At 44.0% G+C, this 14,699-nt stretch overlaps 1 protein-coding gene and 1 pseudogene across 2 annotated transcripts in view; one reads left to right on the forward strand and one right to left on the reverse strand.

The window, feature by feature from the left end:
- Window positions 1-6,012: 6,012 nt before the first annotated feature.
- LOC101563033 lies at window positions 6,013-6,968 on the reverse strand (annotated as a pseudogene).
- A 4,313-nt stretch (window positions 6,969-11,281) lies between these two features.
- The window catches only part of Hmgcl (3-hydroxymethyl-3-methylglutaryl-CoA lyase), a 13,828-nt gene continuing 10,410 nt past the window's right edge, over window positions 11,282-14,699 (forward strand). Inside the window, exons 1-2 of one of the 2 annotated variants that reach the window (XM_004637600.2) lie at window positions 11,282-11,360; window positions 13,959-14,042. In XM_004637600.2, coding sequence (XP_004637657.1) covers window positions 11,301-11,360; window positions 13,959-14,042 — 144 coding nt within the window. In that variant the 5' untranslated portion in view covers window positions 11,282-11,300. The other variant, XM_023722544.1, reaches the window with a different exon arrangement.

Here is a 14,699-nt window from a genome sequence, read left to right on the forward strand (position 1 = left end):
TTTTTTTTTTTTTTTTTTCAGTACCAGGGATCGAACTCAGGACGTTGCACTTGCCAGGCAGGTGCTTATGCCACCGAGCTATATCCCCAGCCCCCCCTACTTGCTTTTTTTTGGTGGACCTGGATCAGGGAATGACTCAGTAGATGTGGGCCTGTCGAGATGACCACAGAGGATTCCACTAGGAGCACTATCTAAAAACCAAGACCTGAGCAGAAAGGGAATAGTAAGGCAACAGCCCCACCGACAGAGCTTGAACCCTCTCCCTTGGCTCAATCATATAAGAAGGAACAGTGAGGGGCAGAAAAGAACTTTCCCCACTAGAGGAGTATTCTGCCTTGAGTTTCACAGCTGCCCAGGGTAAAACTGATAATATTTAACTGTGTCACACAAGCAGCAGCTGCCACTGCTTCAACTCAGAGAAACTTTGCTGTGTTTCTCTGAAATTTCACAGATTGAAATTTCCACCTCTTGGGAAGTAGAACCATCTTCTCTTTCTCCCTTGCAATTGGAGTTAGAAGCCTGACAAGCAAGGGAGTCCATGGAGGGATTGCAAATGTCAGCCCTGTTGCTGAAATCCAAGTCCCTAACAATCTGGGACAGGTCAGATGTCCTCATGAGGCCACACATTTTAAGATCCTAAAAGTTTTAAAACATACCTATAGGGCCGGGGAGATGGCTCAGTGGAATAAGTGCTTCCCTGGCAAGTGCAAGGGTCTGAGTTCAATCTCCGTTTCCAAAAACAAAATTAAAAAATAAAACATACCTGTAATCCCAGCACTTGAGAGGCTGAAACAGGAGGATTATTTCAAATTTGAGACCAGCTTGAGCTATAAAGTGATCTCAAGGCCAGTCTGAACTGGAAATGAGACTGTCTCAAACAAACAAACAAAAATAAATAAAAGTTAAAATAGGCTGTGGTACCACAACTCCTTTACCTTAGTTTTTCTTTTCTAATGTGTTTGATACAGAGTCTCATTATGCAGCTTGGACTTATAGTGATCCCTCTGTTTTCAGCCTCTCCAGTGCTGGGATTACAGGCATGCACCACCACGCCAGGTCTTGGTGGCTGGCTCAGTGTGCCCTGGAGGGTGGGACCAGCATGGCATGTGGTGCTGGGGATCAAACTCTGGTCCCTGCACTTGCCTAGGCAGGTGCTTAGTTCACTGAGCTATCGTGCTGGCCTATCTTAGGTTTAATAGAGTTTATAGGACAAGTTATGACCCCAAGTGATTGGAAAGGAATAGCTAAAGCCTGCTTGAGTCCAGGGGATTATTGTGGAAGGAAAATCTTTTTGAATTGTGTGCGAATCAGGCCATTCACAATGCTGCTCACAACAGCCATTACAAAAGATGCGTCAACTGAAGAAGGTGCCATTGTTTCACAAATAAGCAACAAATTTTTGAGATGCAAATATAGGAATGAGTTAAAATAGCTGCCATAACCAGGTGTGGTGGTACACATCTATAATCCCAGAACTCAGGAGGTTGAGCCAGGAGGATCTCTGCAAGTTCGAGACCAGCCTAGGGGCTACAAGAGTGAGCAAGAGGCCAGCCCAAACTGCATAGTGAGACCCTGTCTCAAAAAAAAAAAAAAAAAAAAAAAAAAAAAGCTTTGAAAGGATCTTCCTCGAATGGGTGAGGCATCCCTTAGTCTGACCTCTATCCATCTGAGTCATGATGAGCCTTTTCAGGATTTTGTGGCATGCCTATTGCAGGCTAATGAGAAGACTGTCAACAATTCAGAGGCTAACAAGTTAATTGTCCAACAATTGGTCTTTGGAAATGCAAATAAATGGTGTAAAGGGGTGTTACGAGCCCACCAAGAAAAGATTGTGTTGTCTAAGATGACTTGGATTTGTGCATCCATTGGCTAATGGATGTATGTCACACATATTACTGAGTTTGGATCTCTATGATGGATTCACATTTCAGTGGATACATCCTCAGGATTTATTTTTGCTTGTGCCTGCACTAGTGGAGTGGCTAAACATGTCATAGGTCATTGTTTGGATACCTTTAGTATACTTGGTATACATACACGGGGCTGCCTTGGCAGCAGCTATCGCTCAGGCTATTCATCTGCACCCTTGAGAAAAAGGAAGCAACGGGGCTGAAGAGATGGCTCAGTGGTCTAAAGCACCTACTTAGAACAAGCTTAGCAAAGCACAGGGACCGCGGTTCGATCCCCCAGCACCACATGCCAGCCAGCCCCGCCCCCTGGTGGGCTGAGCTGGCCACACACACCACACACACTCACTCTCTCTCTGTCTCTCTCTCTCTCTCTCTCTCTCAAATAAATTTAAAAAATAAATAAATAAATAAAAAAGAAAGAAAAAGGAAGCAACGAGGTTACTTGTTTCAGCTGCAGAGACAGGGGACATTTTGCACAAAATTGCTCTGCTGTGCTAGTAAGGGCAACACAGCTATTATTTGTCCCTTCAACAAAACCTCCTAGTACCTGTACAAAGTGGAGATGAGGTAAACATGGGGCAAATGAATGTAGATCCAAAACCAATGTAGAAGGCTGACCTATTCAGGGAAACCTCCAGTGGGGCTTGTCCCGGCCCCACCAAACAGTGGGGCTGTTTTCCCTAAATCCTCGCCAGTCCTACCCTCTACCACCAAGCCTATTTCTGACCTCTGGTAAGCAGCAAAAGACAGTTGAGGCTTAGATCTCAGTCCCTCCTCTAGATTCTAACTAACTCCTAAAATGTTACCCCAGCTATTCCTACTGGAGTTTATGGACTTTTGCCTCAAGGAATAGTAGAACTCCTGCTAGGCCATAACAGTCTCACTTTAAAAGGTCTCCAGGTTTTGCTCATAATCATCAATTCTGATTATGGAGGAGAAATAAAATGTATGGATCAAACTATTCAACACACTGCTCAAGTCATCCTAGACTTTCATATTGCTCATTTGGTCAAGCTTCCTTTGACAACAACTGGAAAATCTATAAATAAGGAAAGGAGATCCAAGGGTTTTGGATCTTTGCTTATTAGGTTCAACAGATTAAACAGAATCGTCCTGAGATGGAATTGATTATTGAAGGCAAAACATTCAAAGGCCTTTTAGACATAGGTGCAAATGTTTCAGTTATTGCCCAATGCCATTGGCATGGCCCCTGGAGCTAGCAACTATAGATCTACAAGGTATGGACAGTGTTTCTCATCCTAGTAGAAGTGCTAAATTGTTACTGTGGAGGACTCCAGAAGGCCAAGGGCCGGCAAGATGGCTCAGCAGACTTAGCACCTGCTTAGGCAAGTGCATGAGCTGGGGTTCGATCCCTGGTACCACATGCTGTGCTAGTCACACACACACACACACACACACACACACACACACACACACACACACCCCAGGCACACTGAGCCAGTGACTGAGTCCAGGTGTGGTAGCGCACACCTGTAATTCCAGTGCTGGGGAGGCTGAAAACAGGAGGATCTCTACGAGTCCAAGCTGTGTAGTGAGACCTTGCACAAAATACATTAAGAAAAAAAGATTGTATAAGAAGGCCATTCTGGACAATTTTCACTTCATGTCCTCTCCCATATACCAGTCAATCTACAAAGTTATGACATATTACAGGACATAGGGGCATATTTGGCAAGTCCTAACTCTGGTGACTCATAAGATGTTACAACAAGTTTTCCTTTCATTCATTGGCTTGGCAAAAACAATTGGGGAAGGAGAAAGCCTTTTCCATTTATCCCTAAAGAGGACCATTTTAGCATAGGCTAGTCACCTTCATATCTTCAGATGGGGTCTTGATCTATTCTCCGACCCCACGAACAGCATCCAAGATAACTTGGATATCTGATGACCCTGTTAATCAATGGTCCCTCACTCAGGAGAAGCTTATAGCAACTTATACACTGGTTAATGAACAGATGATGGCAGAACATGTGGAATCCTCCCGTAGCCCTTGGAATACTCCAGTTTTCATAATAAAAATGAAGTCAGGAAGGTGGAAATTATTACAAGATTTGAGAGCTGTTAATCAAAGCATGGAACTTATGGGAGCACTTCAACCAGGATTGCCCAGTCCCATCACTTTACATTTTTCCCTCATTGTGACTGATTTAAAAGATTACTTTTTTTATAAACCCTCTCCATCCTCATGATAAAAAAGCCTTCCCTTATTTTACCCTCTATTAATCATTAGGCACCTATACACCATTTCCAGTGGTGTTGTCTGCCACAAAGAATGGCAAATAGACAAAGCCTATGCCAAGAGTTTGTGACTGCAGCCACTGTATCAGTGCATTAAGTTCATCTACCTGCTTATTTTATTCATTACATGGATGATATTCTTCTCGCGTGTGAATTCTCATCCAACTTGCACCAGATATTTATCACATGGGGTAATGCCTTTTGTAATGTAGGCCTAGTGGTGACCTCCAAAAGAATGAGAGCTATGATACCTTTTCCATAGTTGGGTCAACTTATCCTACAGAGGCATACTGTGCCTAAACTGTTCAGATCCAGATTAATCATTTTGCAACCCTAACTGATTTTCAGACTCTACTTGGTAATATTAATTGGCTCCATCTAGCTCTTAAGCTAACAGCTCATGATTTAGCACCTCTCTTTCACATTCACAAAGGGGACCCAGCCCCCAGTTCTCTAAGAGTACTTACATCAGAGACTAAAACTGCCTTGGACAAAGTTAATCTGGCTCTCTCTAAAGCTCACCTCTGTAGAGTTGACCTGTCTTCACTAATGATTTAATTATTTTCCCAACTCAACATATGCCCACTGGGGTTCTTTGGCAGTCTCAGGGCCTATACAGAGGCTACATATGCCCCACACTCTGGTTAAAAATATTATTCCATTTTATGATTCTGTGGCAGGGCTCATTGCATGTGGATGGATGTGTGCTATTCAGCTTTTGTTCCTTAATAGGAAGCCATAGTGATCTCTGTAGTCTGGTGGGAGACACCCCAATAAATATTATTAAAAATGTATGGATCATTATAAAAACATATGATGTGTGATCCTAGCATATGTGTTATGTTTACATTCGTCGTCATCAGATTAAGTTTTCCGAAAAGGAGGCAATAAGGTTTTCTAATTTACAGATGCTTTGATACAAAACTAAAATTAAAACCAAAAATGTCCATATGGCTATGATGATTGTTAACTAATCTTGCACATATCAAATGTATTCACACCTCCAGAATTACAGGTCTTCCAAAATATAAAATAGGGATTGTTAAAAAAACAAAGCAAAACAAATCAGGGATTGTTTGTGGTGATAGACTTTTTCTTTCTGATTCTGATATTTTCCTTTATTTGTGCTCCAAATAATTGTAACAGGAGGTTCATGTCAAACCAACATGAGGTCATCAGTCAGTAATAATAACAAAAACTTATATGATGTATATATCTTACATGTGTTACTATTCTTAAAGATGCCTAAACATTATCTTCCAGACAATGTCACAAATTTCTTCAGTGATATATCATTTAAAGTCAATGAGTTGGGCTGGAGAGATGGCTCAGTGGTCTAAAGCACCTACTTAGAGCAAGCTAAGCTAAGCAAAGCACAGGGACCGTGGTTCAATCCCCCAGTACCACATGTCAGCCAGCCCTGCCCCCTGGTGGGCTGAGCTGGCCACACACACTAAATAAACAAATAAAATTTAAAAAAATAAAAAATAAAGTCAATGAGTTAGATAAAGTCTTCTTATATACAAGATAGAGATGATTGATTAAAGAGCTATACTATGTCAAAATGGAAATTTAAGTACATCAAAAAATGTCATCATGATTGTCATGCTATAATATGTATGGTTCTTATTTTATTTTATTTATTTTGGTGGGATACAATGGGCTTTATTGATGGTGTGCAAGGGTAGCAAGCCAGGGATCCCAAGGCCCCTCCCCTTCTAGGGGTCCTGGGATGGAAGCTGTGAAGGGGAGATTCTCAGTGTCGGGGGTGAGTAGGTCAGCGACTTCTACAACGTGGCCTCTCTGTCCCTCTGGTCTCACTGGGCTGTGGTGTGGGGGTCATTTACTCCTTGGAAGCATTGTGCATCATGAGGTCCACCACTCTGTTGTTGTAGCCAAACTCGTTGTCATACCAGGAAATTAGCTTCACAAAGTGGTCCTTCAGGGTGATGCAGGTCCAGCCTCAAAGGTGGAAGAGTGGGTGTCATTGTTGAAGTCACAGGACACAACCCAGTCCTCGGTGTAGCCCAAGATGCCTTTGAGGGGACCATCTGATGCCTGCTTACCACCTTCGTGATGTCGTTGTATTTAGCCACTTTCTCCAGGCAGCAGGTCAGATCCACCACTGACACGTTGGGAGCGGGCACACGGAAGGCCATGCCTGTGAGCTTCCCATTCAGCTCCAGGATGACCTTGCCCACAGCCTTGGCAGCGCCAGGGGATAAAGGGATGATGTTCTGGGCAGCCCCACGGCCATCACGCCACAGCTTCCCAGAGGAGCCATCCACAGTCTTCTCGGTGGCAGTGATGGCGTGCACTGTGGTCATGAGTCCCTCCACAATGCTGAAGTTGTCATGGATGACCTTGGCCCATGGGGCTAAACAGTTAGTGGTACAGGAAGCATTGCTGACGATCTTGAGGGAGTTGTTGTACTTCTTGTGATTCACACCCATCACAAACATGGGGGCATCAGCGGAAGGGGCAGAGATGATGACCCTTTTGGCACCACCTTCAGGGGGGCCCCGACCTTCTCCATGGTGGTGAAAAACATTAGTGGACTCGACCACATACTCAGCGCCAGCATCACCCCACTTGATGTTGGCAGGATCTCGCTCTTGGAAGATGGCAATGGCCTTTCCACTGATGACAAGCTTCCCGTTCTCAGCCTTGACAGTGCCGTGAAACTTGCCGTGGGTGGAATCGTACTGGAACATGTAAAACCATGTAGTTGAAGTCAATAAAAGGATCACTGATGGCCACAACACCCACTTTGTATAAAACTATATGACTGTTGCCCATTGCCATTCTACAGCTTCAACTATTAGAACATCCATGGATTTTAAGAAATAATGGTTCTAGGGGCAGGGATATAGCTCAGTGGCATAAGCACCTGTCTGGCAAGTGCAAGGTCCTGAGTTTGATCCCTGGTACAAAAAAAAAAAAAGTTTTCTATTGTATGCTGTAAGGTGCTTGATATTCAGACAAAATAGTAATATTAAGCTCTATACAAAATATTATGTCATTAAGCCATTCTTCTGGATGTTTGAGAATTGAGATATAGAGACAAAAAAACTAGAATGGTAGATGGGCTAAGAGGACAGCTCATATTTTGGCCTCGGCCCTCAAAGGTCAATGAGGGGGGCTGGGGAGATGGCTCAGTAGAATAAGTGCTTCCCTGGCAAGCGCAAGGGCCTGAGTTCAATCCCCGGTTCCACCAAAAAAAATTAATAATAAATAAATAAATAAAAGAAAGAAAGAATGAAAGAAAGGTCAATGAGGACCCAAGACATGAGGGAACCTTTCAATGACATCCTGTCTGGTGACTTACATAAACTCCTGATCAAGGAGATTGTAGGGCCACAGAGGATGAGGTCTACGGTGTATAGTGTGCCTAGGAGAGTGACTAGAAGAAAAAGGCCTCCCAAGTTTTGCAGAAAGCAATTTGGTCAAGCAATGACCACGCCTCATCCAGATGGCTGGCAATGACTGAAAAACTAAAGATGCTCTACGTGGTTCCAATGTAAATCCTGGGGAAGCTTATAATTGAACTCTGATACAAATTTCCAATTTTGCCCATCACAGCATATTGAAAAATGTTATCTCTCTATGTATGTCATATCACTATTATCAAAAGTCAAAGCCGGGTGTGGTGGTGCAAGCCTGTAAACCCAGCACTTGAGAGACTGAGGCAGGAGGATCATTATGAGTTTGAGTCCAGCCTGGGTTACTGAGTGAGCTCAAGGCCAACTTGAAATCTGTAACAAGACCCTGTCTCAAAAAGACAATAAATAAATAGTTAGCTATAGATCTGTGGGTTTACTTCTAGGCTCTCTATTCTACCCATGTGTTTGCCTGTTTTTATGTCAATATCATACAACAGTGATTACTATAGCTTTCTGTTAGTGTAATTGTGATAGATTTAAAACTTCATACAAGGGACAGGGAGATGGCTCAGTGGAATAAGCGCTTCCCTGGCAAGCTCAAGGGTCTGAGTTCAATCCCCGGTTCCGGAAAAAAAAAAATAAAAAAACTTCATATATATGGAATTTTTTTGTATTGTTTTGTTTGTTTTTGTGGAACTGGGGATTGAATTCGGGCTCTTGCACTTGCCAGGCAAGCGATTATTCAACTGAGCCATCTCCCTGGCCCTATATAGAATTTTTAATATGTGCTTTTGTTAAGTCAGACTCTGTGTGAAGTGGGCTGGAATAAAGGATTAGTGTGCACACCCCTACGCTTATGCAGTCCCTGGCAACATCCATTTTGTCCCCCATTTCCCTGTTTTCCTTCCACATGAGTGAGATATGGTATTTGTCTTTCTGTACCGGGCTTATTGCATTGAGCAAAATATCTCTAGGTTTAGACACTGGGTCATAAATGACATGACTTTCTCCTAAAACACTGGTGTTCCATTATGTAAGAGAACATGTTATCCTTACTTAGTCACCAAATGGTGGACACTTTCTTTGATTCCATGTCTTGTTTCTTGAGATTTATGTTTCTTGTGATTCATGTTTCTGTAATGTGGAAGTCCAGATCTTGCTTTATTTGGAGAATATGAAGTCTAGACCTTCAGCATGCCAATCCTCCTTTCTCTGGAGATAGATAATAGATAACAGATAATAGAGATAGACAGATAGGTAGGCAGGCAGGCAGGTAGGTAGATAGATAAAGTGGTAGAACTGCTTGGTCATACGGTAATTTTATTTTTAATTTTTTCAAAAACTCTCAGGTTAAGGCTGACCGGATAGCTCAGTGGACTAAAGCGCATGCTTAGGCAGGCACAGGGACCAAATGTTTGATCCCCCTGTGTGCCATGCTGGCCTCTCCCCCCGGGTGTGCTGAGATAGCAACTGAGACTAGGCATGGTGGTCCACGCCTGTAATCCCAGAACTTGGGAGGCTGAAAACAGGAGGATCACTATGAGTCCGATCTGTGCAATAAGATTCTGTAGACCCTGTACTAAAATACAAAAAAAAACCCCAAACAAACGAACAAAGAAACCCTCTCAGGTTATTTTGTATAAGCAATGTACTAATTTGGATTCCTACCCACAGTAGGCATGGGTACCTTCTTATCATAACCTCTGTATCACTTGTTAGCTTTTGTCTTTTTGAACTTACTCTTTTTTGTGCTTGTGTTTGTTTTTGTTTTGGTTTGCTTATTTGGTTTTTGAGACAGGGTCTCCCTACATAGCCCAGGCTGGCCTCAAGTTCATGGCATCCTCCTACCTCAGCCTCCCAAATGCTGGGATTATAGGCATGTGCCACCACACTTGCCCTGAACATAGTCCCTTCTAATAGGTGACAAATGGTGTATTGAAAATGATGTATGAAAGCAGGGAGAACAGTCTGACTCTAATGTGTGACAGAGGCTCTGAGAGGAAGAGAAGAGAAGACGCACTGGCTACAAAGAGTTCGTGCAGCAGCACAGCTCAGAATTTCCAAGAGAATGTCCACATCAATGGCATATCCCCAGGCTAAGTCAGAGGAGCCCCATCCTTCGCTGAGGAGGACCAGCGTTAGCGGCGTCCACATGCTGTCCCCTGGCTGGAAGGGACCCCTGGGAGCATCTGTTGCGTTGGTACAAGGATGAAACTGATTCAGAATGGCAGCAACTTGGGCGCTTCTGCTTCCCATGGAAGATAAATTAAGCGGTGGCGCTCTCTCTCTCTCTCTCTCTCTCTCTCTCTCTCTCTCTCTCTCTCTCTTTCTTACTTGCCAGGCTAGCACTTATTCTACTGAGCCATCTCCCCAGTCCCGTAAGTGGTGATTTTTCTATTTGTTTTTCCTACACTTTTTAACTTGCATAATACACTTGAGATTCATCACTGCTGCTGCATGTTTCAACTGTTGTTTCTACTTATGGAGGAGTAGTATTTAATTGCATGAATATATCATATGTTAATATACTCTCTTATAGCTGGACAGTTGGGTCTCTTCTCATTTAGAGTTGTTATAAATAAGACAGTTGTTCCGATTTGATTTGAAACTGTCTCATTGCTGTTTATCAATAAAATTTTGGAAAAAATCAATCAATAAATAAATAAGAGTTGTAAAATATACTTATGCAAATATTTTTGGGATCTTGTATTTTCTAATCTCTTATGTAAATACCTAACATTTCTGGGTCATAGGACAGACATTTGAATAATGTTATTTTTTAGAAAATCACTAAGTATATTTCTAAAGTGGTTATAAGGTTTCAACTCCATGGGCCCAGGGAGATAGCCTGGCCCGGGGAGATAGCTCAGTAGAATAAGCGCTTGCCTGGCAAGTGCAGGGCCCTGAGTTCAGTCCCCAGTACTGAGGGGGGAAAAAAAAAGAGCTCTCAACTTCTACCAAGAGTGTATGTGGGTTCTACTTGGCCTATATTGTTGTTCTTACTTGGTCTGCCTACCTTCTTTCTTTTCTTTCTTTTTTCTTTCCCTTTTCTTCTTTCTCTTGCGTTTTAGTTTGGTTGGTTTGTTTATGACAGGGTCACAAACTACTTGCTTTGTAGTTTAGGCTGGACTTGAAGTCACTATGTAGCTCAGGCTGGCCTCAAACTCCCTGAAATCCTCCTGCCACAGCCTCCTGGGGAGGTTTATCGGCTTGCGCGGCCATCCTTGGTTTCTCTTGCTTTTTATTTTTATTTTTTTAATTTTTTTTTCTTTTAACTTTTTATTTTTCTTTTTTTTTTAAACTAAATAAAGTGGGGGGCCGGGGAGATGGTTAAGGGGGGGCCGGGGAGATGGCTCAGTGGAATAAGCGCTTCCCTGGCAAGCGCAGGGGCCTGAGTTCAATCCCCGGTTCCATAAAAAAAAAAATAATAAACCAAAAAAATAAACTAAATAAAGTACTTTATTATATAAGAGAGGAAAGATCTGCAAGGAAAATGACTTGCTTCTGATGAACTCTTGCTTTTTAATTTCAGCCTTGTAAGTGGACGCATACAGGACCTTATCTTAGTTACGTACTGCAAACATGTATTAATAAAAATAAATATTGAAGTACAAAAATAAATAAACGTGAGCTCTAATGGAGCGGGCGGGGCACCTGCCTGTCACTCCCAAGGCTCCACCCACATCGGGCCACGCCCACCCTGCAGTGACGTGGCCCCGGCCGGCGCCGAGGAGGATGCTGGTCCAAGATGGCGGGGATAAGGCGTATGGTGCCGCGGCGGCTCGTGAGCCTTGCGTCCCTCCGGGCTGTAAGTGCCCCGGTCGCGGCGGCCCTGCAGGCACCGTGACGGTCGAGCTCGGGGGGTTGGCCCATAGCGGCTGCTTCCCGAGAAGCGAAGCCAAACACTTTTTCCAGCCAGAACTAGGGGAGTATTGAAGTTTTGGATCCGTCCTATCTCAGATCCCTGCCCCCTGCCCAGGGAGGGGAAACTGAGGCCCGCTGACGCGAAGCGGCCCTTTTGGATCGTGGAGCCGTGGGGTGACAACCTGGACACCCTAATTCTGTGTCCAAAGCCCTTCCGCTCTCCCTAGCTCTTCCTCTCGTTGAGCCTCAGAGCTCTCAAGCGCTTCGTTAGTGAAGGAACACTTCTGCAGGGCAAAAGCGAGGTCGCCCCCTTTCCCGTCTCCCGTTTCCAGCTTCTGTTGTTTTAAGGACTCGGTGAGAATTTGGATGGCTTGGGGCCAGGCTGTGATTCCCTCACTTTGCGCTTTGAGTCTGTTCGATGCTGTGCCCGGTGAGTGCAGGGGAGGTGTAGCCGCGCCAGCTGTGTCAAAGGTTAAATAAATCGTGTTGGTTAAAGCGTGTGCGAGTGTGGTCTAGCCGCGTTCTAGGCTCGGTGACATCGTTTTTTTACTCTTCGGAAACCTCTGTTATCTCACCTGTAAAATGGGTATTACATTTAGCATTGCCCTGGCTCTTAATAACCGGATCAGTCGGTGGTATTTTTACTTTAGAGTTTGGAAGGAGTTGTATCAACAGCAGGGAAAAATTACTCTGCTGGCACTGGGCTCCTCTCAGAAATACACTTTAATGTTTCTGGGCACTGCACCTCCACCACCTCCTCATGGGTAAAATGAAAATGGTGACTACAGCCTGGGAAGTGAAGAAAATTAAATAAGGTGGTGGATAATTACGACCTTTAAACAAAACAAACGTAATGAAATGATCCCCCATGGGGTTACTAGCGTGTGTTTAGAATCAGAACCAGTCCTGGACTTGAGCCCAAACTGTGTCACTTTCTAGCTGTGTGATTTTGGATGATGGTTTTTCCTTCCTGATGTCAGATGGTAGTCCCTTGCCCGGAGGCACCAGCGCCTGTGCCCTGGCTCTGAATGTTAGTATTGATGTTAGTGTTGATATGCCATAGCCTGGGATCCTGGCAGACAGTAGGAGTTCATCTTCTGGGCAGAATTCCACAGAAAGAAGGAACTGGATGAGATTCAAGTTGCAACACCTTCCTGCTCAGTGTGTTGTTCTCATGCGGCTCAGTGGCTTGTCACCTTAGTCTGTTGGAAGCTTTACTGGCTAGAAACAGCCACTGAGGTGACTTGTCAAATTTCAGCTGGCTCAGACTAGAGCATATTTCCTTCCTTAAAGGTCTGGGGGTGGGGGTGAGTGGGATCCCTGACAGATTATACAGCATATTTCCTTGTCCCATTTCAGTATGTTTACCCAGGTGAAATCTCCTAAAATGAAGTTGATTTGAAGTTGTATTAAGAGGAGGCCTGGGGAGATAGCTCAGTGGCATTAGTGTCTGCCTGGCAAGCATAAGGTCCTGAGTTCAATCCCCAGTACCACATGCCAGGCCGCCTCAGAACCCTGGACTTGGTGGTGTATCATTGTAATTCCAGCACTAGGCAAGCTGAGACAGGAGGATCAGTACAAGTCCAAACTATATGTGTAAAAGAAAAAGGGGGAAAGAAGCCCGTGGTACTTGCTCCATGTTACTTGCTGTGGAGGAAGGGTAGCTAGGGGGCAAACTTTATGTAAAGCAGGATCAAAGCTTTTAAAAAAATTTTTTTGTTAAGGTCCTTCCCTCAGCAGTTGGCGGTATCATCTCCTCTCAGACTCATTCTCCTTGGCCTCAGTTTAGGATTAGAGTAGCACTTTCCTGTGTCTCCCCAGCCACTCTGCAAAGTCCAGAGCTTATCCCTCACACTCAGTGGCTGCCAGGTCCTCTGGGGCAGCCAGGCCCTCCTGTTTGTGGTTTCAGTAATTTTAATGACCACCTCCTTTGTGCCAGGAGAAAAGGAGATACTGTGCTGGAGAAAAGGCCATGGAGTTGGGGTGCAGCGACCCTGCTGGAAGCTGAGGGGTGAAGAGAACAATAGAGCCAGGTTGAATCTCCTTGGCCCACTGGAGCCGTGTCACACAGAGCCTATAGGCCAGGACAAATAGGTGAAGGGGATGAGTCAGGTTCCAGTTTAAACAACAGGATGGGCACACTGGGACATGTTTTTTGTGGGGAGGGGTACTGGGAATGAAACTCAGGACCTCACTCTTGCCAAGCAGGCAGTATACCACTAAGCTAAATCCCTGGCTGGACCTCTTATGGAGCTAGAAAAGATGAAGTTCTTCTCAGGGACTGTTGAGTTGGAGATGCAGATAAGGTCAGATGGCAACCGAAAGTGGGTCTGGGTCTCAAGGAAGAGCCTATCCTGGGAGTGCTCTTACTCATTCCTGTTCCAAATGCAGTCTGCTTTTTGAGTGTAAGAGAGACCACATGCGAATAAAACAGTAAGAACTATTGCTTCTTGTCTCAGTACCAGTGAGGAAGGATGCATCCTATCAGACTGGTAAATGGTGACAATCCCTTTCTCTTTTCATTTCCTCTTTTAAACCCCAGGTCAGCACTTCATCCATGGGCATGCTCCCAAAACAAGTGAAAATTGTGGAAGTTGGTCCCCGAGATGGTCTACAAAATGAAAAGGTAATAGACAGAAATCAGCCAACAACAACCAAAAGGACTTCTGAAATACTATATTTAATTTTGCACTTTAAGAAACAAAAAGGTCTGGATGTGTGGAAGTGTTTACCCTGAAAAACAGTGTACAACAGTGCAGTCCTATGGAACTTTCTGTGAAACTTTCAGTTTCCTTTGGACCGAGGAACCAAATTTGTATTTATGTATAATTTTAACCAATGTAAATTTAAATACATATGGTTAATAACTAACAAATTGTAGAAAGTTACTAAGATGTTAATGGTGTCATTTCTGGGAAGTTCTAAGGGTAGGTTTTTTTTTTTTTTTTTTTTTATTTAGTACAAGGTCTCACTACATAGATCAGACTCATAGTGCTCCTCCTGTTTTCAGCCTCCCAAGCTCTGGGATTATAGGCATGTGTCACCACACTGTCTCAAATTGAATCTCAGCATACCCTGGAGACAGGGCTGGCATGGCTTGTGTTGAGGATCAAACCCTGGTCCCTATGCTCTGCCTAAGCAGGCGCTTTAGTCTGCTGAACTATCTGGCTGGCCCTTATACAGGCTAGGTTTTTTTTTTTTTTTTTTAACATTTATTTATTGTGTGTGGCCAGCTCAGCCCACCAGGGGGCGCGGCTGGCTGGCATGTGGTGCTGGGGGATCG

The sequence above is a fragment of the Octodon degus genome, unplaced genomic scaffold, assembly GCF_000260255.1.
Source record: "Octodon degus isolate 3935 unplaced genomic scaffold, OctDeg1.0 scaffold00092, whole genome shotgun sequence".
NCBI classification, from domain to species: Eukaryota; Metazoa; Chordata; class Mammalia; order Rodentia; family Octodontidae; genus Octodon; species Octodon degus.